Source organism: Somniosus microcephalus, chromosome 8 (genome assembly GCF_052327205.1).
Source record: "Somniosus microcephalus isolate GS21.2 chromosome 8, FLI_Smic_1.0, whole genome shotgun sequence".
Lineage (NCBI taxonomy): Eukaryota > Metazoa > Chordata > Chondrichthyes > Squaliformes > Somniosidae > Somniosus > Somniosus microcephalus.
Genome location: NC_140994.1, coordinates 75,762,072 through 75,787,972, shown reverse-complemented (window position 1 = coordinate 75,787,972; position 25,901 = coordinate 75,762,072). Strand labels below are relative to the sequence as shown.

The 25,901-nt window shown below is 44.7% G+C and overlaps 1 protein-coding gene across 9 annotated transcripts in view; it reads left to right on the top strand.

Moving 5' to 3' along the window:
• Positions 1 to 25,901, top strand: part of pcdh15b (protocadherin-related 15b) — a 1,235,959-nt gene that overhangs the window by 401,951 nt on the left and 808,107 nt on the right. For 8 of the 9 annotated variants that reach the window (XM_085994900.1, XM_085994899.1, XM_085994894.1 and 5 more), the window contains one exon: positions 21,524 to 21,679. The exons of the other annotated variant lie outside the window; for it this stretch is intronic. In XM_085994900.1, coding sequence (XP_085851026.1) covers positions 21,524 to 21,679 — 156 coding nt within the window. The remainder of the gene's footprint in view (positions 1 to 21,523; positions 21,680 to 25,901) is intronic. 9 annotated transcript variants of the gene reach the window in all.

The window sequence follows — 25,901 nt, the reverse complement described above, 5'->3', positions numbered from 1 at the left end:
CAATACGATATCTGTTTCTTAAAAAACTCGCACTTAGGGCGATTGGCTCGTAGCCCATGTTCACGTAGTCTAGTGAGCACCTGCTCTAGGTTGGCAAGGTGTTCACTGTCATCTTCACCTGTCACTAGGATGTCGTCCAAGTAACACTGAGTCCCCGGAATCCCTTGCAGGACTTGTTCCATCGCTCTTTGCCGTATCGCCGGAGCTGATGCTACTCCGAATACCAGTCGATTATACTGGTAAAGACCTTTGTGAGTGTTTATCGTGAGATACTTCCTGGAGGATTCTTCAACCTCCATCTGCAAATATGCTTGTGCTAGGTCAATTTTTGTAAAACGCTTCCCTCGAGATAGTGAGGCGAAGATATCTTCTATCCTTGGAAGAGGATATTGTACTGTGTGAAGGACTGGGTTCACCATCACCTTGAAGTCCCCACAGATGCGAACCTTCCTTGGCTCCTCAGACTTATTGCTTAACATTTTCTTCATGACAGGAACGATGGGTGTCGCCCACTCGCTCCAGTCTACCTTAGATAACACGCCTGCCTTCTCCAGATTCTCCAGCTCTGCGTCGACGGCTGGGCGAATTGCATATGGTACCGGTCTTGCTTTGAAAAACTTGGGAATTGCATTCTCTGCTATTTTTATCGAGGCGGTTACGCCTTTAAGAGTGCCCAGTTCTTGTTGAAATACCTCTTTGGCGTCAGCTAAGATTGTTGACAATCGTCCAGGAGTGACGTCGTCATCCTTTTTACCAGCCGCCGTCAGTGCCTGAATGGAGTGCCAGTCTAAACTTATCTTTCTGATCCATTCACGTCCCAATAACGGTGGTCCACCATCTTGCAGAATGTAGAGATACAATTTCCGTATTTTCTTGCCGTTGTATTCGACAGGCACCCTTATTTTTCCTTTGGGGTATACTTTTTGCCCTGTATACGTCTTCAAGACAATGGATGTCTCTCTCAAGGGTATGTGTGAGAATAGCCGCTCGTAGTCTCGTCGATTCATGACGGTTAGAGCTGATCCAGTATCCAATTCCATTTTGACTTGGGACCCTGCTATCGTGAGGGTGACCCAAATGGTTCGGTGATCCTCTTTTGCGATTACGTTGTGAAGTTTGAGACAGCTTAGTCTCTTGTTCCCGGATTCACTATCGCTCATCTGGTCTTCGGAACTACTGTCCGTCATCTTTTGTACTTTCCTGTACGGTTCCTTAGTAGCCTTTTTGTTGTCATTGGTCTTCTTCCCAGACCTGCAAGCTCGTGCAATGTGTCCCATCTTTCCGCATTGCCTGCATATTTTGTCCTTGGACCAGCAGTCCTTCTGGTCATGGTTTGTTCTGCCGCAGCGATAACATTTTGCAAATCCCCGTGTCATTTCGTGGGTGCCGTATTCCTGTGGCTTTTGTTGTATTTCCGCAGCTCCCCTTGCTGCTGCTTCGTACGATACTGCCACGCTGAAAGCCTTATCTAGCGTCAGCTCTTTCTCTGAGAGTAACCTCTTCTGAGTTCCTTCACTCAGGAGTCCACAGACAAATTTGTCCTGTAGGGTATCTGCCAGTCCTGCTCCAAACTGGCAGTGCTTTGATAGCTTGCATAGTTCCGTAAGGTAATCAGCATTGCTCTCATTTTTATGCTGATTTCTCCTGTGGAATTTAAATCTTTCTGCTATCAGCAGTGGTGTAGGATTTAGGTGTTCCTGTAGGATAGCAACAATTTCGTTAAAACTCTTCGCCTTCGGTTTGGCTGGAGTAATCAGGTCCCGCAATAGGCCGTACGTTCTTGCGCCCATTAAATTTAGCAATACCGATGCCTTTTTCTCATCGGCTATTTCGTTTGCCTCGCAATATACCTCGACTCTTTCCACATACGTGGTCCAGTCTTCTATTGCATTATCGAAGGCAGTGATATCGCCAGTCTTTGGCATCTTGAAAATCTAAGATGGCGCCTCCCGCGCTTTGCCTTTGTCCCTGATGGATCAAAATGGCACCTCCCGCTCTTTTCCTTCTTCCCCGCCGAGTTAAGATGGCGCCTCCCGCGCTTTCCCGCTGCTGCCGCTGCTGCCAATGCTGTTGCTGGCGATTATATTTATTTTTCTATCGCGCTTCAATATTTGCTCCGTTAATTGAAGAACCGTTCCCGTTGTGGAGCGGACCCTCTGGGACACTTCCCTCCCTCTTCTTAGGTCCGAACGCTGCCCGGCTGCGAAGCACCGGCCGCGCCCTGTGTGCTCCACCCTCTCTCTCTCTTTGCTTCCCGACTCGCTGCCCGGCCCCGTTGCAGAGCCACCCGATCGAGCTCTAGCCCGCCGCAGCCCAGGAAGGATCAGTGCACTTCCTGCCACCAGCCCGATTAGCTGGGAAATCACAGGCTGGAGACCAAGCCTGCCTCTCGACAGTCTCTCCTGCACTTTTCAATTCGATGATTTGGAGGGTGGTTGCCCACGGTCGACGCCCGTTTCTCGAGTTTCTTTGGATTATTTTTTTTTTCTTTCTTCTGGCTTCGACCTTCAATAACGTCGTCTGAGGTGCTGCCGAGTTGCAGGTAAGTTTGTTTCTTACTCGTCGCCAGTATTATGTCCGTGTATAATTGAGACACGGACTGCAGGAGTTGATTATAACAAGTCTTTACTGAACGGAGACAGCCTGGAAACTGAAACTACAGAAGCCTGCTAGGGCCTTTTATACAGGGGTGGTCACTGCCGGTACTGCAGTCTGAGACCAGTTATTCCCTTAAAGGTACATGCACAACACACTCCACACTCGCAGCGACCCTGGAGACAAAACCTGCCGGAGACTCCTGCACCTGTTCCTGGAGTTCCAGCACCGCTCTCCTTCTGGATGGACCCGGAGGCACAGGGTCAACATGCAGCTGAGCTGAGCTGGCAGAGTCCTGCACCCTCCAACGAGGACTCTCCACTGCTGTCCCTGTCTCCATCATCTGCTGATGCTCACTTGTGAGCTGTGATACACCAGGTGACAACACTACTCTATCTCCCGAAGGTGTTGGGTGCACTTAATTCTGCTGACGCTGCGCCCTCAGAGGTTGCAGCTTCCTCTGAGGAGTCTGGAGGCTCAGGCTGCTCCTCCTGGACAGTGGGGAGGGTGACTGTCGATGGTCCTGTGGGGGAGTAAAGGAAAGAGTTAGACATGTGAGATAAACGTTGCATGCACATTGAATATTGCAGATGATCATAAGTCAATCTGTTAGAGCATTAGAATCAAGATCAGTCACTCATGCAACATCAGTGAGAGAGATGAAAAACTATTCTGTCACCAGCTTGCTCTGATGCGTCCGTCTGTCTGTCCCCCACTTGCGCATCCTCCTTGACTCCCACGATCTCCAGGGCCGCCTCCTCTGCAGTGGTGAGCTGGGCTACTGAGGGTGGCCCTCCTCCTGCCTTCGCCCTTTCCCTCTTATTGTGGGCTCTCTTTTCCTGCAATGAGGGTCACAAGTGGAGTTTGAGTGAGAATGAGGGAGTGAGTGTAGAGAATCCATAGCTTAGATGCTTAGAAGGACACAAAGATGGAGTGAGGTGCCAAGACCAAGGGCCCTCCCTATGTGTTGTAAGTTGTTGTCATTGCATCACAGTGATAGCGAGTGTGAGAGCTGCATAGTCGAATAGTTAAGTGAATGCGAACATACAGAGAGAGGAATGGTTAAGGATGCAGGGATGTAAGGGTCAATTGGGATGTGGAGGAGGAGGTTGACAAAGCAAAGTGCTGGTAATGAGAGGTGATGGGGATCATATTGAGGGTCATGGGGATGGAGTACTCACTTTTCCTGTGCGGAGAAGGTCATGAAACCTCTTTCTGCATTGCAGCCAGGTTCTGCTGCACATTGAAATGGCATTCACCTCCTGTGCCACTTGCAGCCACAGAGCTTTGGTCTGTTGTGGAGGCTTTTTCCTCCCTGAAGAAGGAAACAGCACTTCCTTATTCGCTCTTGCTCCCTCCACCAGAGCTTGGAGGGAGTTCTCATCGAATCGGGGTGCACACTTTGGTCTGGTGCTAGACATGGTTGCAGCATGAATCCCTCAGAAGTATAATGCTAAAGTTGAAAGGCTGAAAAAGAACCAAGGCTGCTTGCAGGCCTTAAATGCAGCTGCATAGAGGACGTCATCGGAGGCGAGTTTCAGCATCAAAATACTCATTGGGCCAGGGGTTCCCACACGTTGGAAATTAAGTGCCCAATTAGGGCAAAATCGCTCATTTGTCCCGCCTCACATCGGATGCGGGGTCCGGACACGCAGACCACCTGACACGCCCCCAGCCCGCCCCCAATGACAAAATCCAGCCCAATGTTTCAGGTCAATGACCTATCATCGGAGGGAATATCTTACTTGACATCATCCTTATCCATCTACCTGTCGCAGATGCATGACAGTGTTAGTAAGAATCACCTCCGTACAATCCTTGTGGAAACCAAGTCTCATTTTCACACAGAGGACACCCTCCATTGTATCATGTGGCACTACCAACATGTTAAATGGGATAGATTAAGAACAGATCTAGCAGCTTAAAACTGGGTATCCATGAGGCGCTGTGGGCCATCAACAGCAGTACAATTGTATTCCACCAAAATCTGTAACCTCATGGCCCAGCATATCCCTCATTTCTCCATTGCCATCAAGCCAGATGACCAGTTCTGGTCAGTGAGGAGTGTACCTGAAAATGAGGTGCCAACCTGGTGAAACTTTGACACAGGGCTACATGCATGCTTAAAAGCAGAAGCAGCATATTATGGACAGAGCTAAGCGATCCCACAACCAACGGATTAGGACAAAGCTCTGTTGAGGTCCCCGCCATCACAGATTCCAGCCTTCAGCCAATTCAATTCACTTCGTGTGATATGAAGAAATGGCTGAGTGCACTGGATACAGTCCCGTCACATCCAGTCATGAATGATGGTGGACCATTAAACAACTAATGGGTGGCTCCCTGAACAGATAAGTGCAAAAGATAAGGCTGAAGCATTTGCAACCATCTTCACCCAGCAATGCCGAGTGGAAGATCCTTCTCGGCCTCCTGTTGAGGACCCGCCATCACAGATTCCAGTCTTCAGCCAATTCAATTCACTCCGTGTGATATCAAGAAATGGCTGAGTGCACTGGATACAGCAAAGGCTACGGGCCCCGACAACATCTGGCTGAAGACTTGTGCTCTAGAACTTGCTGCACCTCTAGCCAAGCTGTTCCAGTACAGCTACAACACTGGCATCTGCCCAACAAGGCGGAAAATTGCCCAAGTATGTCCGGTTCACAAAAAGCATGACAAATCCAATCTGTCCAATTACCGTCCTATCAGCTTACTCTCAATCATAAAGTGATAAAAGGAGTCATCAAAAGTGCTATTAAGTGGCATTTACTGGCCAATACCATGCTCACCGATGCTCAGTTTGGCTTCCACCAAGGCCACTCAGCTCCAGACCTCATTACAGCCTTGGTCCAAACATGGACATGAGCTGAATTTCAGAGAGTGGATAAAAATTGCAATTTGTTTTAAAAAATGTTAAAAATAAAGTTTGTTCATGATATTTTAGCTTCTAACATAACCCCATGTGAATGTCCCAGTCTTTATTTTGTTTTCTGTAACATTTTTAAAAAGTGCAGATAATCAGTGCTATTTTATTTCCTGGTTTGCTGTCTGTGAGAATTCTTTAATGGGATTGGCTGCTTGGGCAGCTTGATGACATCACTGCTGCACAACAGTAGGACTCCCCTATTGACAGCGGTACAATCAATTACACATCGAGAAACCTAAAGTTCTCGCCACAGAGATGGCGAGATCTCTGTGGGCAGCTTTCTTCGAAGTCAGCAGCAATCGCTGTCACATCGCCGCTGACCGCAAATTACAGGCCGTTGTGACATTACACAGCCTACTACCACCAGTCTTCTGTATGACATAAGAATATAAGAAATAGGAGCCATTCAGCCCTTTGAGCCTGCCCCACCATTCAATAAGATCATGGCTGATCTTCTACCTCAAACCCACTTTCCTGCACTATCCCCATTTCCCTTGATTCCCTTAATATCCAAGAATCTATTGATCTCTATCTTGAATATACTCAATGACTGAGAATCTGGGGTAGAGAATCCCAAATATATCCTTCCTTAGGTAAGGAGAACAAAACTGTATACAATACTCCAGGTATAGTCTTACCAAGGCCCTATATAATTGCAGTAAGATGTCTTTACTCTGATACTCAAATCCTTTGGTAATAAAGGCCAACATACCAATTACTTTCCTAATTGCTTGCTGTACCTGCATATTAACTTTCAGTGATTCGTGTACAAGGACACCCAGGTCCCTCTGAACACCAACATTTCCCAATCTCTCACCATTTAAAAAATAGTCTGATTTTCTATTTTTCCTACCAAGGTGGGTAACTTCACATTTCTCCACATTATATTCCATTTGCCATGTTCTTGCCCACTTGCCCACCTGTCTATATCCTCTTACAGTCCCTTTGCTTCCTCCTCACAACCTACATTCCCACCTAGCTTTGTATCATGAGCAAACTTGGATATATTTCATCTGGTCCCCTCATCCAAATCATTGATATAGATTGTAAATAGCTGAGGCCCAAGCACTGAGTCTTGTGGTACCCCACTAGTTACAGCCTGCCAACCCGAAAATGACCCGTTTATTTCTACTCTCTGTTATCTGTCCATTAACCAATCCTCAATCCATACTAGTATATTACCCCAAATCCCACGAGCCCTAATTTTGTTTAATAAGCTCTTGTGTAGCACCTTATCGAATGCCTTCTGAAAATCCAAATATACTACATCCATTGGTTCCCCCTTATCTATCCTGCTAGTTACAACCTCAAAAAACTCTTAAAAGAGTGTGGGTTTGGAGGCGGGTCCACTGTCAAAATGGAAATGATTGACTGCATGTTGGGAACCCGCCGCAAACCCGCCACCATGTAAGTTTCCGACATCAAGCGGTGGAGGCATTTAAGATACTTAACTGCTTGTTAACTACTATTTTTCCATCCTTTTTCTATTTTACCACATTTTTAATGGGGTTCACGTCGTTCGAAGATCACGTCAGGTAAGTAGATCGGGTTCTCTATGTCTCCCTATTGCTATGAATAGGTGACAGCTGCAAAAGTGGTATGAAAGCTACCATTTCACAGCTGGTCAATTTCCCATGTCAGGAGCTTGAGCCTTCAGGACTTGGAAGACACTTTTGAGCTGTATGCAGTTTGGAAGTGTTTGGAGTAAACTCTCTATCCACTGTCACCTCCTTGGAGCAAGCTCTCTCACCATTAACAGATTGCTTCTGTCACCTCAACTTTAGCTGCCATCTATTCCAGCAACATCGGAGCCCTTGACAAAATCTCACCTTGCTCCACTGAATCCCTCCACGATCAGCCCCAATACCAACGTCACCAGGCACACCAACATCACCAACAACAATACCAACCTGACACAGGGCATCAGCACCCGACCACATTGCTGCCCGAGAGGCCAGCGATGGCATCACCATGGCCAGATTTACTGCACTTGATGCTGTACACACTGGCTGCCACATGATGCGCCAGGTTAACACCACCCCATACCAGCACCATAAAGCATTCCTGCAATGACCAGGCCATTCCTTTCACATTCATGACCATTGCGGGGGATAATGTTATGTCTCACCATTCACTGCAACTCACTAAGACACTTCCAAAGGTGAGCACAGATCTGTACAATAGGGCAAAGTGTTGATTATAAAGATTTCAATGTTTGATAAGACATTAACAGAAAATTTACATGAACATTGCATAAAACACCCAAGTGCCTTCCCATTTGTACTGTTAGTTGGTATGATTGCAAGAGGATGAGGGTGAGCGTGAGGGGTGGCTAGTGAGATGAGGAAGTAATAATGTAGATAGAGAGGGATGTGTGGAGGTGCAAGGTAAGTTGGTGTGAGTAAGGATGTGCAGGAGTAGGGTAGGGAAGGCAGAGTGATGGGGGTGTGATGAGTGGCACAGCAGGATGAGGTTGAGTGTGGCTTTGCAGTAATGTTTCGGGATCTACTGAGATCATTGAAAGGTTTGCGCCACTGCAGCCTGGTCCTCCTGACGACATCCCTGCTTTTGCCCTCCTGTGCAATGTGCAACCAGGCAGCGTTGGTGTCCTGGGGAGGCATCTTCCACCCTTGGACGGGAAGAGAACCTCCCTGCGTGCTGTGACTCCCTCCATAAGCATATGGAGGGCGTCATGGGAGAGCCTGGGTGCAGCCGTGCAGTCCTTGTCAGTGTTTGGAGCACCTCAGTGCTGCAGAACACTTACAGCACAACTGTCAAAATAAATGCGGCCATGGTCCCTTTAAGGAAACCGGCTGACCCGCTTCCTTTTAATTGGCCGAGAACCCCTATTAACGGAAAATCCTTTTCACAGAGCGGCTGCAGCCGGGAGCAGAACCGGAATCTGCCAACCACCTTTTCTGCCGCGATCCCGCCTCCGCTGGGGAAATCATGGCCAAAGTATTTGTTTAATTTCCCTGCCATTTCCTTATTCCCCATTATAATTTTTCCTGCCTCAGCTTGTAAGCGACCCCTGTTTACTTTCACTAATCTGTTCCTTTTTACATACCTGTAGAAGCTTTTACAGTCTGTTTTTATGTCTCTTGCTAGTTTACTCCCATAGTCTATTTTCCATTTCTTTATCAATTTCTTAGTCCTCCTTTACTGATTTCTAATATGCTCCCAATCCTCAGGCTTATTACTTTTTTAGGCAACATTATAGGCCTCTAATACTATCTTTAATTTCTCTTGTTAGCCATGGGTGGACCATTTTTCCCGTGGTGTTTTTATTCCTTAAAGGAATGTATATTCGTTGCAAATTATGAATTATTTCTTTAAATGTTTGCCATTGCTTTTGTACTGTCAGTGTTTGCAGCACTTCAATGCTGCAGACGGGGAACGGGAAAATGGCAGAGACTCTGAACAAATATTTTGTATCTGTCTTCACGGTAGAAGACACGAACAACATCCCAATAATGGAAAATCAAGGGGCCACAGGGAGGGGGGAACTAAAGACAATCACTATCACTAAGGAAATAGTACTTAGTAAAATAATGGGACTAAAAGATGACAAGTCCCCTGGACCAGATGGCCTGCATCCCAGGGTCTTAAAAGAAGTGGCTGCAGAGGTAGTGGACGCATTAGTTGCAATGTGCCAAAATCCCCTGGGCTCTGGAGAGGTCCCAGCGGATTGGAAAACCGCAAATGTAACACCCCTATTTAAGAAAGGAGGGAGACAGAAAGCAGGAAACTATAGATCAGTTAGCCTAACATCTGTCATTTGGAAAATGCTGCAGTCCTTCATTAAGGAAGCAGTAACAGGGCATTTGGAAAATCATAATGCAGTCAAGCAGAGTCAGCATGGTTTTATGAAAGGGAAATCATGTTTAACAAATTTGCTGGAGTTCTTTGAGGAGGTAATGAGCAGGGTGGACAAAGGTGAACCAGTGGATGTGGTGTATTTGGATTTCCAGAAGGCATTTGTTAAGGTGCCACATAAAAGGTTGCTGCATAAGATAAGAGCTCACGGAATTTGGGGTACTATATTAACATGGATAGAGAATTGGCTAACTAACAGAAAGCAGAGAGTTGGGATAAATGGGTCATTTTCCGGTTGGCAAACGGTAACTAGTGGGATGCCACAGGGATCAGTGCTGGGGCCTCAACTATTTACAATCTACATTAATGACTTGGATGAAGGGACCGAGTATAATGTAGCCAAGTTTACAGATGATACAAAGATCGGTGGGAAAGCAAGTTGTGCAGAGGACTCAAAGAACCTGCAAAGAGATATAGACAGGCTAAGTGAGTGGGCAAACATTTGGCAGATGGAGTATAATGTGGGAAAGTGCGAGGTTATACACATTGGCAGGAAAAATAAAAAAGCAAAATTATTATTTAAATGGAGAGAGATTACAAAATGCTACAGTTCAGAGGGACCTGGGGGTCCTTGTGCATGAAACACAAAAAGTTAGCATGCAGGTACAGCAAGTAATCAAAAAGGCAAATGGAATGTTGGCCTTTATTTCAAAGGGGTTGGAGTATAAAAGCAGAGAAGTCTGCTATAACTGTACAGGGTATTGGTGAGACCACACCTTGAGTACTGCGTACAGTTTTGGTCTCCTTATTTAAGGAAGGATATACTTGCATTGGAGGCAGTTCAGAGACGATTCACTAGGTTAATTCCAGAGATGGAGGGGGGTTGACTTATGAAGAAAGGTTGAGCAGGCTTAGCCCATACTCATTGGAATTTAGAAGAATGAGAGGTGATCTTATGGAAACATATAAAATAATGAGGGGGCTCGACAAGGTAGATGCAGAGAGGAATATTCCCCTCGTGGGGAAATCTAGAACGTGGGGGCACAGTTTTAGAATAAAGGGTCGCCCTTTTAGAACTAAGATGAGGAGGAATTTCTTCTCTCAGAGGGTCATAAATCTGTGGAATTCTCTGCCCCAGGGGTCATTAAATACATTTAAGGTGGAGATAGACAGATTTTTGCAACATAAGGGAGTGAAGGGTTATGGGGAGCGGGCGGGGAAGTGGCTTTGAGCCCAAGATCAGCCATGATCTTATTGAATGGCAGAGCAGACTCGAGGGGCCAAGTGGCCTATTCCTGCTCCTACTTCTTATGTTCTTATGTCATATTTTTAATCTATTTTCCCAACCTACCTTAGCCAACTCGCCTCTCATACCTACCTAGTTTGCTTTGTTCAGATTTAGGACCCTAGTTTCAGACATAACTAAATCACTCTCAAACGCAACGTAAAATTCTATCACATTATGATCACTGCTCCCCAGAAGCTCCTTTACTACAAGGTTATTCGTTTCGGACTTAATTAATCACTCTGAAACTCAATATAAAATTTTATCATATTATTATAAAATTCTATCATCTTATCACTCTTCCCCAGAGGCTCCTTTATGACAAGGTTATTAATTAACCCTGTTTCGTTGCACGACACTAGATCTAAAATAGCCAATTCCCTAGTAGGATCCTCGGCATACTGATCTAGATAATATCTTGAATGAATTTCACGAACTCTTCCTCTGCACAATTACTGCAAATTTGGTTTGCCCAGTGAAATGAAGAGTAGGTTGCCTTTCAAAAGCTAGGCTTTATTAACCTTAAAAACCAGCAGTACATCTTAAGCTCCCAGTCTCAACCAGACTGTGGAGAACTGAATTTAAGATGGCCACCACAGGTCACATGACATCAACTAACCAATAGGTTTACAGCATATATCTCAAGGCAGGAAAACAGGCAACCAATTACAATGCTTCTTATAAAACAAGAATAATCACCACATTCACCCCTCCTTTTAAAATATACTTCAACCCAGGTAGCCTTTACAATTTACAATTAGTTATTTATGACTAAAACAATACATGTATAATATTTCACCAATTTTAAAATTTTACTATCAAATTATTTTAAAAGTCCATTTTTAATCGGTCAACCGGATATCTTGTTCGTGTCGACCTTCTTAACCTTGGTAAAGTTCCTTGCCCTCCCACACCAGGAGACACAGAAATATCTTCTGCAGGGAGGCTATCAATATCCTGATTATCAACGGTTCCTGAATTGGAAGTCCCATTAGAAGGTAAACTGGGAGGGTCATGAACATCCATCGAGGGCAGACTAAGAGAATTGTAAATGTCTGCAATAGGATTGGAAATATTCGTAGTATCTGTGACGACATCAACATTATCTAAATTATGGCTATTGTTAATATCCTCAGAAGAGGGCTGGCCACCACAAGGAGCTAAGTCTTTAACTGAAACTGTACTTTCTTTCCCATCTTGGAATCGAATGTGAGCATATTGGGAATTTGCCTCCAATAGCTCCACCTCCTCCACTAAAGGATCATACTTTGACAGTCTAACATGGCATCGGAGCAGCACAGGTCCCTGCATAGTAAGCCATGAAGGTACCGAATATCCCGTAGTGGATCTCCGCGGATAGTTGAAGAGCCTTTCATGGGGAGTCACATTAGTAGCCGTTGAAAGCAATGATCTAATGGAATGCAGGGCATCAGGCAATACCATTTCCCACTGTGTATTCTCAAGGTTCCGAGATGTCAAAGCCAACATAACTGCCTTCCAGATCACCCCATTGTATTGTTCGCACTGTCCATTACCCTAGGGATTATACGGGGTAGTTCTACTAGTAGAAATTCCCCGACTCTGGAAGTATTCCTTCAACTGGGAAGACATAAAAGAACTTCCGTGATCCGAATGGATATACACAGGCATCCCAAAGATGACAAAAAGTTGAGTCAGACATTTAATAACTGTAGCAGCTGATACATCTGCACTAGGAAAAGCAAAAGGGAACCTTGAAAACTCATCCACAACAGTAAATATATATCGATTCTGAGTCATTGAAGGAAGGGGCCCCTTAAAATCAATGCTCAGGCGTTCAAAGGGAAAAGTAGCCTTTATAAGATGAATTCGTTGAAGCTTAGAGAAATTCGGTTTACACCGGGCACAAACAGAGCATGACGAAGTCATCCGCTTGACGTCTTCAACTGAAAAGGGCAATTTCTTACTGCGTACAAAGTGTATCATCCTCGTAACACCAGGATGGCACAAAGCATTATGAAGATTAATAAATTCTTTATCCTGACTGCTATACCTTCTTGACTTGGCAACAATTGGCTTACAGTCCGACATCAAATTGGTAAAAGATGATAATGGAGAAATGGATAAAGAAGTTGATCCACAAATAGACAAAGGTGGCTTAGTTCCTCCGAAAGAAAGACTGAGGGACTCATGTAATTGAAGCACATCATGACCAATCAAAATATCCGCACAAAGATTAGGCAGAACAAATAGGCGTATATCAGTATACGTATTACCTAAAAGAATTAATTTCACAAAGCAACAACCAGCTACTTGTGAGGTGAGAGTCGTCTGAGCCATACACACCTGATAGGAAACAGGCGAAATTTTCAAACGCTTCTCCCTCACAAACTGAAGACTTATAAAGCTCTCAGTACTGCCCATATCTATAAGGGCCTTCACTTCTAACCCATTAACTTGGGCCATAACTATAGCTTTGTTTAGGCCATGGGAAAAGGCGGCAGAAACTGATGCAATAAACGCCCTATCTAAAGGCTGAATGGTCGCAGAGGAGGCAACCGATTTACAAACACGTGCGTAATGACCTCCCTTCCCGCATTTACTACACACAGCCTCCCGGGCAGGGCACTTCAAACGGGGGTGCCGGGCGTTCCCGCAGAAATAACACTTCTGAATCCTAGAGGCAACAGCTGCCGAAGTAGAAACTGTTTCGGAATCTGGTAAACCACTCCTATTAAATCCACATAATTCCCTTTCATCCGGAACTGCCGAAACCACGGTTGCAGGCCGATCAAAGGGAGCATAAGAATCTGAACTTCTCTGAGCCAAATCCAATGTAGAGGCTTGCTCAAAAGCACTCTTAAGATCCAAGGTCTTATTTTCTAATAATCGCTGACGAATTGATCTAGACAGTAATCCATTAATAAATGCATCCCGTACCGACTCTTCCCTATATTCTTCTGCAGACACGGCCCTATAATTACAGTCAGCACCAAGGCGCCAGAGTGCCTGTAAATAGGCATCCAAGGATTCTCCCGCCTGCTGCCTACGGGCAGATAAAAGGTGACGTGCAAATACCTCATTTTTGGGTTTAACAAAAATCTTTTCCAACGTAGCAATAACCAATTCATAAGTTTCACAATCCAAAATATACTTGTACACATCCGGAGCAATGTAATTGATTAGTATATCCAACTTCAAAGATTGCTGATCCAACACACCCAAAAAGTTTTTAAATGTACGATACCAATGTTTCCATTGATCATCCACTCCTGCAGAATTAGGGTCAGCATTAAATCGTTCCGGTCGAAGATATTGTTCCATTATAGCAAAAGGTTAATAAATTGAAATGAAGAGTAGGTTGCCTTTCAAAAGCTAGGCTTTATTAACCTTAAAACCCAGCAGTACATCTTAAGCTCCCAGTCTCAACCAGACTGTGGAGAACTGAATTTAAGATGGCCACCACAGGTCACATAACATCAACTAACCAATAGGTTTACAGCATATATCTCAAGGCAGGAAAACAGGCAACCAATTACAATGCTTCTTATAAAACAAGAATAATCACCACACCCAGTCTATATGAAAGTTAAAGTCCTCCATGATTACTATATTACCCCTGTTACATGAATCTCTACTTTCCTGATTTATACTCTGCCCGACACTGCAACTATTCTTTGGGGGCCTATAAACTACTCCCACGAGTGTTTTCTGCCCCTTGTTGTTTCTTAGCTCCACTCAAACTGATTCTATATTTTCCTTTTCTGAGCCAAGATCCTTTCTCTCTATTGTCTTTATCCTCTCCTTTATTATCAGGGCTACCCCCCCTCCTTTTCCATTCTGCCTGTCTCTTCTAAAAGTCAAACATCCTGGAATATTTAGTTCCCAACCTTGGTCACTTTGCAACCACGTCTCTTTAATAGCTATTAAATCAAACCCATGTATTTCTATCTGCTATTAATTCATCTATTTTGTTGCAAATGCTTCATGCATTCAGATATAGTACATTACCTTTAACTTTTATCTATTTTTCCCTGATGTCACTTTAGTCACTGGTGCCCTATTACCTTTATTAACCTCTCTGTCCCTTTCTGACCCACTCTGCTTATCTTTACCCAGATCACTACTCTGCTCTACAGCCTTGACATTTCTCTTACTGCTTTTGAATTTACCCTTTTCTGAATCCTCCCACCCCCCCTTCATTAGTTTAAAGCCCTGTCTACCGCCCTAGTTATTCAATTCGCCGGGACACTGGTCCCAGCCTGGTTCAAGTGGAGCCAATCCGAACGGAACAGCTCCCTCTTTCCCCAGTACTGATGCCAGTGTTCCATGAATTGAAACCCCTTCCTCCCTCACCACTCTTTGAGCCACACATTTAACTCTCTGGGCTGGATTTGGCCAATGGGGAGCGTATGGAGACGGGACTCCCACTTGTCGGGTTTTAGTCCAGCCTCCATCGAATGCTGGCCAACCCATGCTATTTTCCCTTGATTGACCTTGTTAAGTCTGCCCAGTGGGCTTAGCAGGCCAATTAAGGAGAAGCCGGTTACAAAGAACGTCAGCATATGACGTTTCATCTGTCAAAAATTTTTGACAGATAAATTGTCATCGTATGACAGCTTTGTGAAGCTGTCAAGCACTGACATTCTCTGTTGTTTGGTGAGTTCTTGTATTCAAGACTCATCAAACCTCTTTCTTTAGCAGAAATTAGATGGTTGTTGCATTGGAGAATGAAGCAGCCACCTGTCATCTCTGCCGCAGAGATGTGAGACTTTCCGCTTCCCCAACGATTGAAGCGTGCAGGAAGAAACAAAGGTAAGTAAACTTTTTCTAACATTTTCCACTTACCTCACATACTCACCTCTCCACACTTGCACCCATCACTTACCTTCACAGCGCACTTTTGCACCCCGCAGACCCACTGCTCGCCTCGTTGGCCCTGGCGGAGTTCGCAGCCTCCAGGAAGCCCGCACTTGTGTGGGTAAAATGGGGTTAATCCTCTTATCTGCCTGTTAACTACCTGTTAACAGGCAGTTATGTGGCTGTAATCCCCTTCCCGCCTCCAGGATATGCTACCCGCCTCCTGGGAAGATGGCACAGAGGCGGGTTGGGGGCGGAATGGGTACCTGCCCCCAGATTCTGCCATTTTCCCGGCAGTCCCGCCTCCAAACCCGCCTCCCCAGGGCTGGCAATATCGCACCCTCTGATTTGTCAGTCCCTGTGCCAATTTGCACGTGGTTCAGGTCACAATCCAGAGATTATTACCTTTGAGGTTCTGCATTTTAATTTGGACCCTAGCTTCTCAAACTCCCTCAGCAGAACCTCATTCCTAGTTCTACCTATGTCGTTGGTTCCTATGTGGACCACAACCACTGAATCCTCCACCTCCCACTACAAGTTCCTCTCCAACTGCGACGAGATATCCTTAACCTTGGCACCAGGCAGGCAGCACAACCTTCGGAACTCCTGGTGGTGGCTGCAAAGAACTATACTATCCCCCTGACTATACTTTCCCCTACCACAACTACATTCCTTTTCACTCTCCCCCACTTGAATGGCCTCCTGCACCACGGTGCCTTGGTCAGTTTGCCCATCCTCCCTGTAGTCCTTGTTCTCAGCCACACAGGTAGCAAGTACCTCATACCTGTTGGTCAAAGACAAGGGCTGAGGCTCCACCATCACTAAACCTTGGGTTCCCATACCTTCCTGACTCACAGTCACACCCTCCTGTCCCTGACCATTGACAAACTCTAAAGTATTACTTAACCTAAGGGGTGTGACTGCCTCCTGGAACAAAGTGTCCAGGTAACTCTCCCTTTCCCTGATGCATCGCAATGTCTGCACATCGTACTCCAGCTCAACAACTCTGAGTCAAAGTTCCTGGAGCTGCAGACACTTACCTCAAGTGGTTGCTCGGGATCTCGCTGGTCTCCACAAACTCCCACATGCTGCAGTTATGGCACACCACCTGCCCTGCCATGTCTGTCTAACCTTCTTTATTTCTTTGATTAGTTAATTATTTTATTATTTTTTCAAATCAAGTTTTTAGTTTTATTTCTTAATTGGTTTATCTAGTTTTAGTTACTAATTTAATGGCATAAATCAACTTCAGAAAAGTACTTGTCATTGCTGTACCTAAGGTGCTGCTATACCCTATGTGCAAGATCAAAATTTGGGGAATCCTGACTGTGTCAATGTCAATTATCCACATGGATGCCCCCTTCCATTGTGGTGGATAATTGAGGTTCCTTTGTAATTGTGAAATTCAGTCACTCATCTGGAATTGAATGAGTTGATCAAATATATTTGAACATATGCAAATTCAAGCCACAATTTCACTCCTTAACCACGAGATGAGATGTGTGTTTCCTTTGTCTTGGGATTAGCATATTATTATTAGGAACATTGTCTGACTGCAAATGTTGGTGGAGGGAGGGATGAACAACAGAGCTCTCTGTGTATGCAGCAATGAGAAATAGTATGAATTTGCTAGTATTACTTGAGCTGGGAAGAGGTTGGAAATTCAGACTCCAGCAGGCTGGGGCTGAGAGGGGGTCTCAGGCTGCAAAGAACGATTGATCCATTTAACAGAGCAGAGAGGAGTACCTATCTGTCGGGGGCACAGTTACCACTCGGGCACAAACAGGAAGAAACAAATTAGAAACAAACAAACAAACAAAGATTTGCATTTATATAGCGCTTTTCACGACCACTGGATGTCCCAAAGCGCTTTACAGCCAATGAGCTACTTTTTGAAGTGTAGTCACTGTTGTAATGTAGGAAATTAAGTCAACTGGGTACGGGCGGGGGATGTTGCAGCAATAATGTTCTGGGCAAAGAGCAGTAATGTCGAGAAAAAAGGCAGAAAATACTTGCAACGTTGGCACATTTATTAAACTCTTCAGTAAAGAATAACATTGAATTCAAAGATTAAAAAATCGCTGCACGCAAAAAAATGCAGAAAAGGAACAAAAACATAATTAAACTAACCAGCTTCAAAGCACAATAGATGTAGAACTAAATATGAGACACTTAATAAGGTGGATCATTAATCCTCATTCTTAGCTCAAATGTTGTTAACAATGCAGTGAGAAAGAAAGAATGCATTGATATAGAATGTTTAAAATCCTCAGAATTTCTCAAAGTGCTTCAGCCAATTACTTTTCAAAGCTGAGTCTCTGTTGTAATGTGGACAAACGTGGCATCCAATTTGCATATAATAAGGTCCCATAAACAGCTATGAGATGAATGACCAGGTAATCTGCTTTTGATGGTGATGGTTGAGAGAGTTGGGCAGGACATCGGGAGAACGCCCTGCTCTTCAGTAAATAATGGCATGGGATCTTTTACGTCCACTTGAACAGGCAGATGGGTCCTCAGTTTAACATCTCATCCCAAAAGCAGCACCTCTGACACTGCAGCGTTCCCTCATTACTGCACCGAATGTGCCAAAATTTTGAAGTGGGGCTTTTAGATCAATAAAATAAAAGAAAGAAGGTAAAAAGAAGGAAAGAAAGACTTGCATTTATATAGCACCTTTCACGACCTCAGGACATCCCAAAGCGTTTTGTAGCAAATGAAGTACTTTTGAAATGTAGTCACTGTTAGTTGTAATGTAGAAAACATGGCAGCCAATTGCACACAGCAAGCTCCCACAAACAGCAATGTGATAATGACCAGACTCCGGCTGTTTTTGTTATGGTGATTCAGGGATAAATATTAGCCAGGACACCGGGGATAACTCACCTGCTGCTCTTCAAAATAGTGCCATAGGATCTTTTACGTCCACGTGAGAGAGCAGATGGAGCCTTGGTTTAACGTCTCATCTGAAAGACAGCACTTCTGACAATACCACCACAATCTGTAACTTAATGGCCCAGCTCGTCCCTCAGTCTTCAATCCAAGCCATGAGACTAAGCCTGGTTCACTGGAGAGTGTCAAAAGGCATGCCAGGAACAGTTCCAGATATATCTTAGAATTAGGTGCAAGCCTAGTGAAGCTACTACACAGGGCTACCTGTATACTAACTGTCAAAAGCAGCAAGTTATAGACAGAGCTTAGTGCTCCCACAACCGATAGATTAGAGCAAAGGTCTGTAGCCCTACCACACTCAATTAAAAATTATGATGGACAACAAGGCATCAAACAGGAGGAAGAAGCTCCAAGAAGATCCCCATCCGCAACCATCATAGAACTTAGCACACGACTGTATGAGACAAAACTAAATTGTTTGCAAGCGTTTTCAGCCAAAGGTGCCAGGTGGATGATTTTGCTCAGCCTCTTCCCAATATCTTCCCCATCCTAGATGCCAATGTCCAGCCAATTCCATTCACGCCACATGACACCAGAGCTAGCCTCTCTGCTAGATAACTGTTCACATACAATATGATATTGGCATCTGCAAGATAATGTGGATGATTGCCTGGGTGTATCATATCCATAAAAATACAAGATGAATCTAATCCAGCCAGTTACCTACTATCAGCCTGCTCGTAATCATCAGCAAAGTGATATTACGATTCATCAATAGGGCTATCAAACTGCACCTCCTCACCAACAACCTGATGCTCAGTTTGGGTTTCACCAGAACCACTCAGTTCCAGATCTCAAATAAAAACAGAAAATGCTGGAAATGCTCAGCAGGTCAGGCAGCATCTGTAGAGAGAGAAACAGAGTTAACGTTTCAGGTCGATGACCCTTCGTCAGAACTGGAAAAAGCTGGAGATGTAAAAGGTTTTTAAGCAAGTGTAGGGGCAGGGAGAGGGGGGAGGAGATCTCAGTACCGCCTTAATCCAGATTATAGATGCAAGGGCTGAATGGCAAAGGAGAGGTGAGAGTTGAACCATCTTCAGCTGCTTCATCAATGAACTTCCCTCCATCCTAAGGTTTGGAGTGAGACTGTTTACTAACTATTCCACAGTCTTTAGCTCCATTTACAAGCTCTCCAATAATGAAACTGTCCATGCCAGCCTACAGCAGGACCTGGACAACATCTCCAGGCTTGGGCTAACGGGTGGCAGGTAACATTCACACCACCTAACTGGCAGGCAGTGACCATCAGAATCAAGTGAAAGCCCAGTGACTGCCCCCTGACTTTTTAACAGCACAACTATTGTTGAGTCTGTCACTGTCAACATCTTGGAGGTCACCTTTGACCAGAATCTTACTGGACCAGCCATATCAATACCATGGCTACAAGTGCAAGGCAGAGACTGGATATTCTGCAATGAATGGTTTAGCATCTAACCTCTCAAAGCCTCTCCATGATTTCCAATGCTCAAGTCAGGAGTGTAATGGAATACGTACCACTCACCTGCATCGATACAGCTACAAGAGTGCTTAAAGCTCAGTTTCATCCAAGACAGTGCAATTCACTTGATTGCCACCACTGTCACCGAACTCAATATCCACATCCTCCATCACTGATGCACTGTGGCTGCAGTCTGTAATGTCTACAAGATGCACTACAGCAACTCATCAAGCTTACTTCAACAACAACTTCCTCCCCTGTGACTTCTGCCACCGAGAAGGACAAGAGCAGCAATAAGTTGGGAACACCATCCCGACTTAGACATATATCACTGTTTCTTCGTGCTTATAACCTGGAATTCTCTACTTGACACCATTATGGGAACACCATCACCTTCCAGGGAAACTAGAGATGGGCAATAAATTCGGCCTTGCCAGCATCATCCATATCATTTTTTTTTTAAGTTGCATGCCTTATACTTACTTCTGCATAATTTGCATCATACATTCTGCTCCATCTCACCTATCACATTGCCCATTGCTACTAATAGCCTCTTCAACTAGCTCAAGGATGGACAAAAGATCCAGAGGGAAAGGAAGAAGAAATTTGCATGTACCATTTTACATCACTTCTGATGCAGGGCTAAATTACAAATGTGTATGACGTCCTTTACTGGGTATTCATTTGTCACTTTAGACCCTTAATTCAAGATAGTACAAATGCCAGTAAATCATTACTGCCTGTCCAATTTTACTTTAAAGATCCATTAAAGTAATGCATTTTTAGTTATAATTCTATTGGTTTGAAGCTTTATTTAGGACTGACCTTTCATACTATTTGAATGTTGCTCCCTACCAGCTTCACTTTCATTCCTGTTGTTGAAAATTAAAGGTGTTGTCGTACTGCCACTTCCATGTCCTTCTGCATCAGTTTTCTTGAATGTTAATGCAAAAGTAGTACTGTAACTCAGGAGATTGCCATGCACACTAAAGCCATGAGGTATAAAAACCCCTGTAGATGTGTTGTTCACACTGGTTTGAGTTGGCACCGAGTGCATTATAACTCCAGCCTAACTGGCAGGCTAGCTTTGGCGTAACAATCATAGGTTAGAAACTGAAAAGAGATAAAATTGTAATAACGATAATCAGGGGACCAATGAGTGGACACAAGTTTATACAGAGAATGAAAAATCAGCAATGCAGAAGCTGACCACTACTGCTTTTCCAGACCACTGATCTGTACTGCCGAAACATAAATTTGATCATAACAGATAGGACAGAGGCTATTTTACAACAAAAAGCCTTCAGCAATAATGATATGTTGACGAGGAATGGAAAAATGAAACTACGTAGTTTCAAATTAGAATTATATCATGAGTTTAACCAACAAATAAAGATAAGTGTGCTGCAGCCCTCAGAATATTCATGAGATCCAGAATTTGTATTACATAAAGGTCATATTTTCTTAACAGATAATGTCAAAATAGCCACTAGGTTTTTGCACTGAGGTGTTACTAATGGCATATGAATAACTTCAAACAGTAGATATTTGCATCTTTTTCATTAGTTATTATACAGCATAACCAGAATTTTTCAATGAAATTTGTATCAGGGAAACACATCTTATATATTATTGACTCTGAAATATTCATTTTTTATTTCATTATCAATAGCCTCCCTCAAATATCCAGTCCATTGTGGTTGTGCTCGATTGCATGAACCTGCGTGTTGGAAGTATCATCAAACATGAAGTGCGAATTATAGTAAGGGACCGAAACGACAACTCTCCATCTTTTCAGCAATCACGATACTATGTGGAAATTAATGAGGTTGGTGTGCAAATAATGATAATGGATTTAACAGAATGCAGTTTTAAAAATATGTTTTTAAATTTGTTTAAATATCCATGAAGTTAATATTTGCAGGAGTAAGCAATTCTAGATTCTGAATGCTTTGTGTATTTATTTCAGTACGTTGCAGACTCGATCAGGCAGTTTACTATTCCACTTGAAAAAGCATGACTATTAAGACTAATTAATTCTGCCCACTAAAACAATTCATGAATGAATATACTGTGCTTGTATGTCTGGAAGTAAATGAACTCAATCTTTGAAAAGTATTGAAAATGCTTCTGCTGTGCTGGAAATTATTATTTCAGACCTTGAAACAAGCTGTGACATAAAGCAATGACGTGGTAGAAAGTGTGAACAATTGATGAATTACTGAAGTTACCTTTTGAAAACTAAAATTCATGAAACATTCTAAAGATCTTTGAACTACCATTTGCTCCTGAATTGAGACATGGCCCTAGTCCTGTTTGAAACAGTTCGGGTGTATTTACGCACCATTTTTAGTGATGTTTCCTGCTTCACCGTGATATTAAAGGTGGGGCATAAACCGGGTCAGATTGTCAGACTGATCTGATCTGTAGACCCAAAAGTTGAACCTTCCCCTGGTGGTTTGAGATCCAAGCCACAGTTCATAGATTGCAGTGTGAACATGCGGCAGGGATTTCCTCTGGGGTTGTCCTGATCGGTCCGCCGTAACTTCAGCAGGAACCTCGTTTACCTGCATAAAATGGGGTTTCTGCCGCACTTGTGCTGAAGGTGCAGGAGATCCTGCAATTAAATTAACCACATGATCTTTTGTGGTTCGTTTCCTAAAGGACAAAGTTGAGCATAGGGGGTGGGGGAAGGGGTGAAAAAAATGAATGGTGCCTAGATTCGTTTCTCAGTTGTTTATCTTTTCTGAGGATTCTGTAACAATATTTTGAATAGCACCAAAGTTAACCTAGCTGTATTGTGTGCCTGCACACATACAATGGCCAGACTTTGCTGGAGCAGGACATGTAGCGGCATCTGCCGTTAGTTAGACTTGCCCCCTTCACCCTCCAGCTGAGAAATGTTTTGCCCACAAAATTGCTGAAAGTGCGAGCTGATAACCGTACAGCGAGGGAAACGGAGCACCTGGAACCTGAGTGAACAGGGAAAGCAACAGGGTAAGCTCCTTAACCAATGAGATTTGAGGATTGGGAAATAAACACAAGCAGGGCTTCGAAGGAGGGTGAATTCAATGTCAAATCAGATACAGAAAGAGAAATAAAGAGAGGGAAAGAAAGATTGGATTAAGAGAGTGAGAAAAGAGAATGAAAGAAAAAATAATAATTTTTTAAAAATTGACTTTTTAAATCTCCCCCAAAAATTCAAAATCTGCAGGAGTGAGACTCCACATTTGTAATAGTTAATTTTCAGTGCCAGAGAGGTTTACTGGCAGTGATTAACACTCATCGCATTGTTAAAAGGGTATTTGTGCTTCTAATGAGAGACTTAACTTTCAGTGGTGTGTTTAAAGATCAAATACTGTGAGTTCCTAAAAAAACACATGGCGGCTAAGGGCAAGATATCATTTTCCTGAATCTAATGGCAGAGTGGCGCAACCTGGATAGCAACTTTTTGAATAATCACATTTAACCACTCGTCTGTTCCTCGCCTGAAGTTGCTGTACCATTTACGCATAAATTACAGTGAGCGCCATTAGCCGTGCTGTTTTTTTGACAGCAAATTATGGTCCAATGATGCCACCGTTGAAATGAAACCCTTTGAACTCAGATCAGATATTGGAGGTGCCATTGTGAATTGACCCTCCAAACCCAAAGCAAACTTAGGAGCAATTCCCGGAGTTTGATTGCTGCCATGTGAAAGCGCCATTAAAAGAAAGACTTTGTGCAGGAATTTAACTCAGGAGTCGGGTTGGAGGTGGGACTACAACTTTCGGGGTTGTAGTCCCGCCTCCATCAAGATGCGGCCAATCCACGCGATTTTAACTTGATTGACCTTGTTGAGCCCGCCCAGCAGGCTCAGCAGGCCAATTAAGGGCCACCTGGCAACAGGTGACGTCACAGACTGAAATTTCATCTGTCAAGAGATTTTGACAGATGAAATATCAGTGTTTCACAGCTGTTTGAAGCTGTCAAACACTGACAGTCTTACTTCTAACCTGAGTCCTTCTCCACAGACTCAGTTAGAAATCTCTCCTGCACAGAAAGCTGCAGGCTGTCACTTGTGACAATTCGCAGCCAATTCTGCTTTCTGTGCCGGTGAGATGAGGGACTCCCAGGATCTAAAGGAAGGAAGGCTGAAAAGGTAGGAAAAAGTAATTTACACTTCTTTAATCACTTTAGACACACCAAACACACTTACCTTTGCACTCATGCACACATCACTCACCTGAACACCGACATCTCGACCCCTCCAAGTCCTTCAACCTGACGGCCCGCCTCCTCTAACTTGGCATGGTTTGGAGCCATCGGGAATCCCACACTTCAACCTTCTAAATAGGGATTAGGCTAAAAACTGCCTGTTAACTACCTGTTGACAGGCAGTTAATTGGCACTAATCCCTTCCCGCCTCGGGTAGGCGGGTCCCAGCGCGGGGCGGGTACCCACCTCCTTTGAAACTGGCATGGATGCGGGTTTGGGTGCGGGATGGGGTTGGGACCCCTGATTTCGGGATTTTAACCCCCCGCACACCTCCAATCCCGACTCCACGGCACAATGAAAATCCTGCCCTTTAAGTCTGATTTGAAGTCGCGACAACCCCCCCCCCCGCCACCCCCCCGCCTAATTCCCCGCCCCGTCCAACTTACACCCCGGCATTTCAATGTGACCCAAATCAGTCCCGCCTGCAGCAGGCGGGACTGGTCATCGGGAGCCTAATCACCAATAATTGGCATCTATAATGCCATTTTAAGGGGCCCTTGCTATTTTCAGCCTTTCCCCATGTTAAGCACGCCTGGTGGGAACACCGCTGATGAAACCTGACGTGAACAATGTCGGCTTGCTTACTTTCAGCTGCAGGTCAATCAGGAAAGAAGAGATTTAATCAGACAGCATTTGTAGGTTGCAGGACCTTGTTGTTTCAGGCTTGGGGCAACTTGTTCAAGGCTTAGGCACAGCTGTGGAAGGTTGGAGCCTCACACACTTCTCCAGTGTGAGCTCCTGGGAAGCCCCTCTCACCACCCTCACTCAGCGCTTCCTCAACAGAGGCATCTGCCAGAAGCATGGGAGGCCTTTTTTCCCTTCCCTTCTTGGCATTAGAGGATCTCCAACAGCAGAGGAGGCTGCAGCAGATCCAGTAACAACAGCAGCACCAACAACAGCAGCAGCAGCAACAGCAGCACCAGCAGGAGCGACAGGCTGCGGCTCACCCACCTGAGGCAGAAGGGGCCAGAAGGGGCCAGCGCATGGAAGGCCGTCGACGCAGGAGATACCCCCCAAACAGAGACTACAGACACAGGGTGAGCTACCTCAACATGACTGAGCAGCAGTGCCAAAGGCGGCTCTGACTTTCGCGAGTGGTAGTGACTGACATCTGCGCAATGCTACAGCAGGACCTGAAGCCCAGAGCACCAGGGTGACACTCCTTACAAGTGGCCATCAAAGTCACCACCGCACTCAACTTTTTTGCCTCAGGCTCCTTCCAGGGATCAGCAGCAGACATCAGCGGCATCTCCCAGGCGGCCGCACACACTTGCATCACGCAGGTAACCGATGCCCTCTTTGCCCTCGCGTACAATCACATCCTTTTCACCAGGGATCGCGCAAGTGTGAGGGCGCGAGCGATTGGATTAGCTCATCTGGCAGACTTTCCAAGGGTGCAGGGCATCATTGACTGCACACATGTGGCCCTTAGAGCACCCCATCGCAATCCAGAAGTTTTTGTCAACCGCAAGGGCTTCCACTCCCTTAACATTCAGCTGGTGTATGACCACAAGAAGGAGATTTTGCATGTTTGTGCCAAGCACCCTGGCAGCTGCCATGACTCCCTCATACCGCTCTAGTCTACTGTGCCTCCGCTATTCAGTCTGCCAGATGAACTTCAGGGATGGCTACCTGGAGACAAGGGATATCCCCTGCGGACTTGGCTAATGACGCCGTTGAGAAGACCAGCCAACGAAGCTGAGGAGCGCTACAACTCCAGCCACATTTCGACCAGAAGTATTATCTAGCAAACCATCAGATTGCTGAAGATGCGCTTCAGATGCCTTGATAGA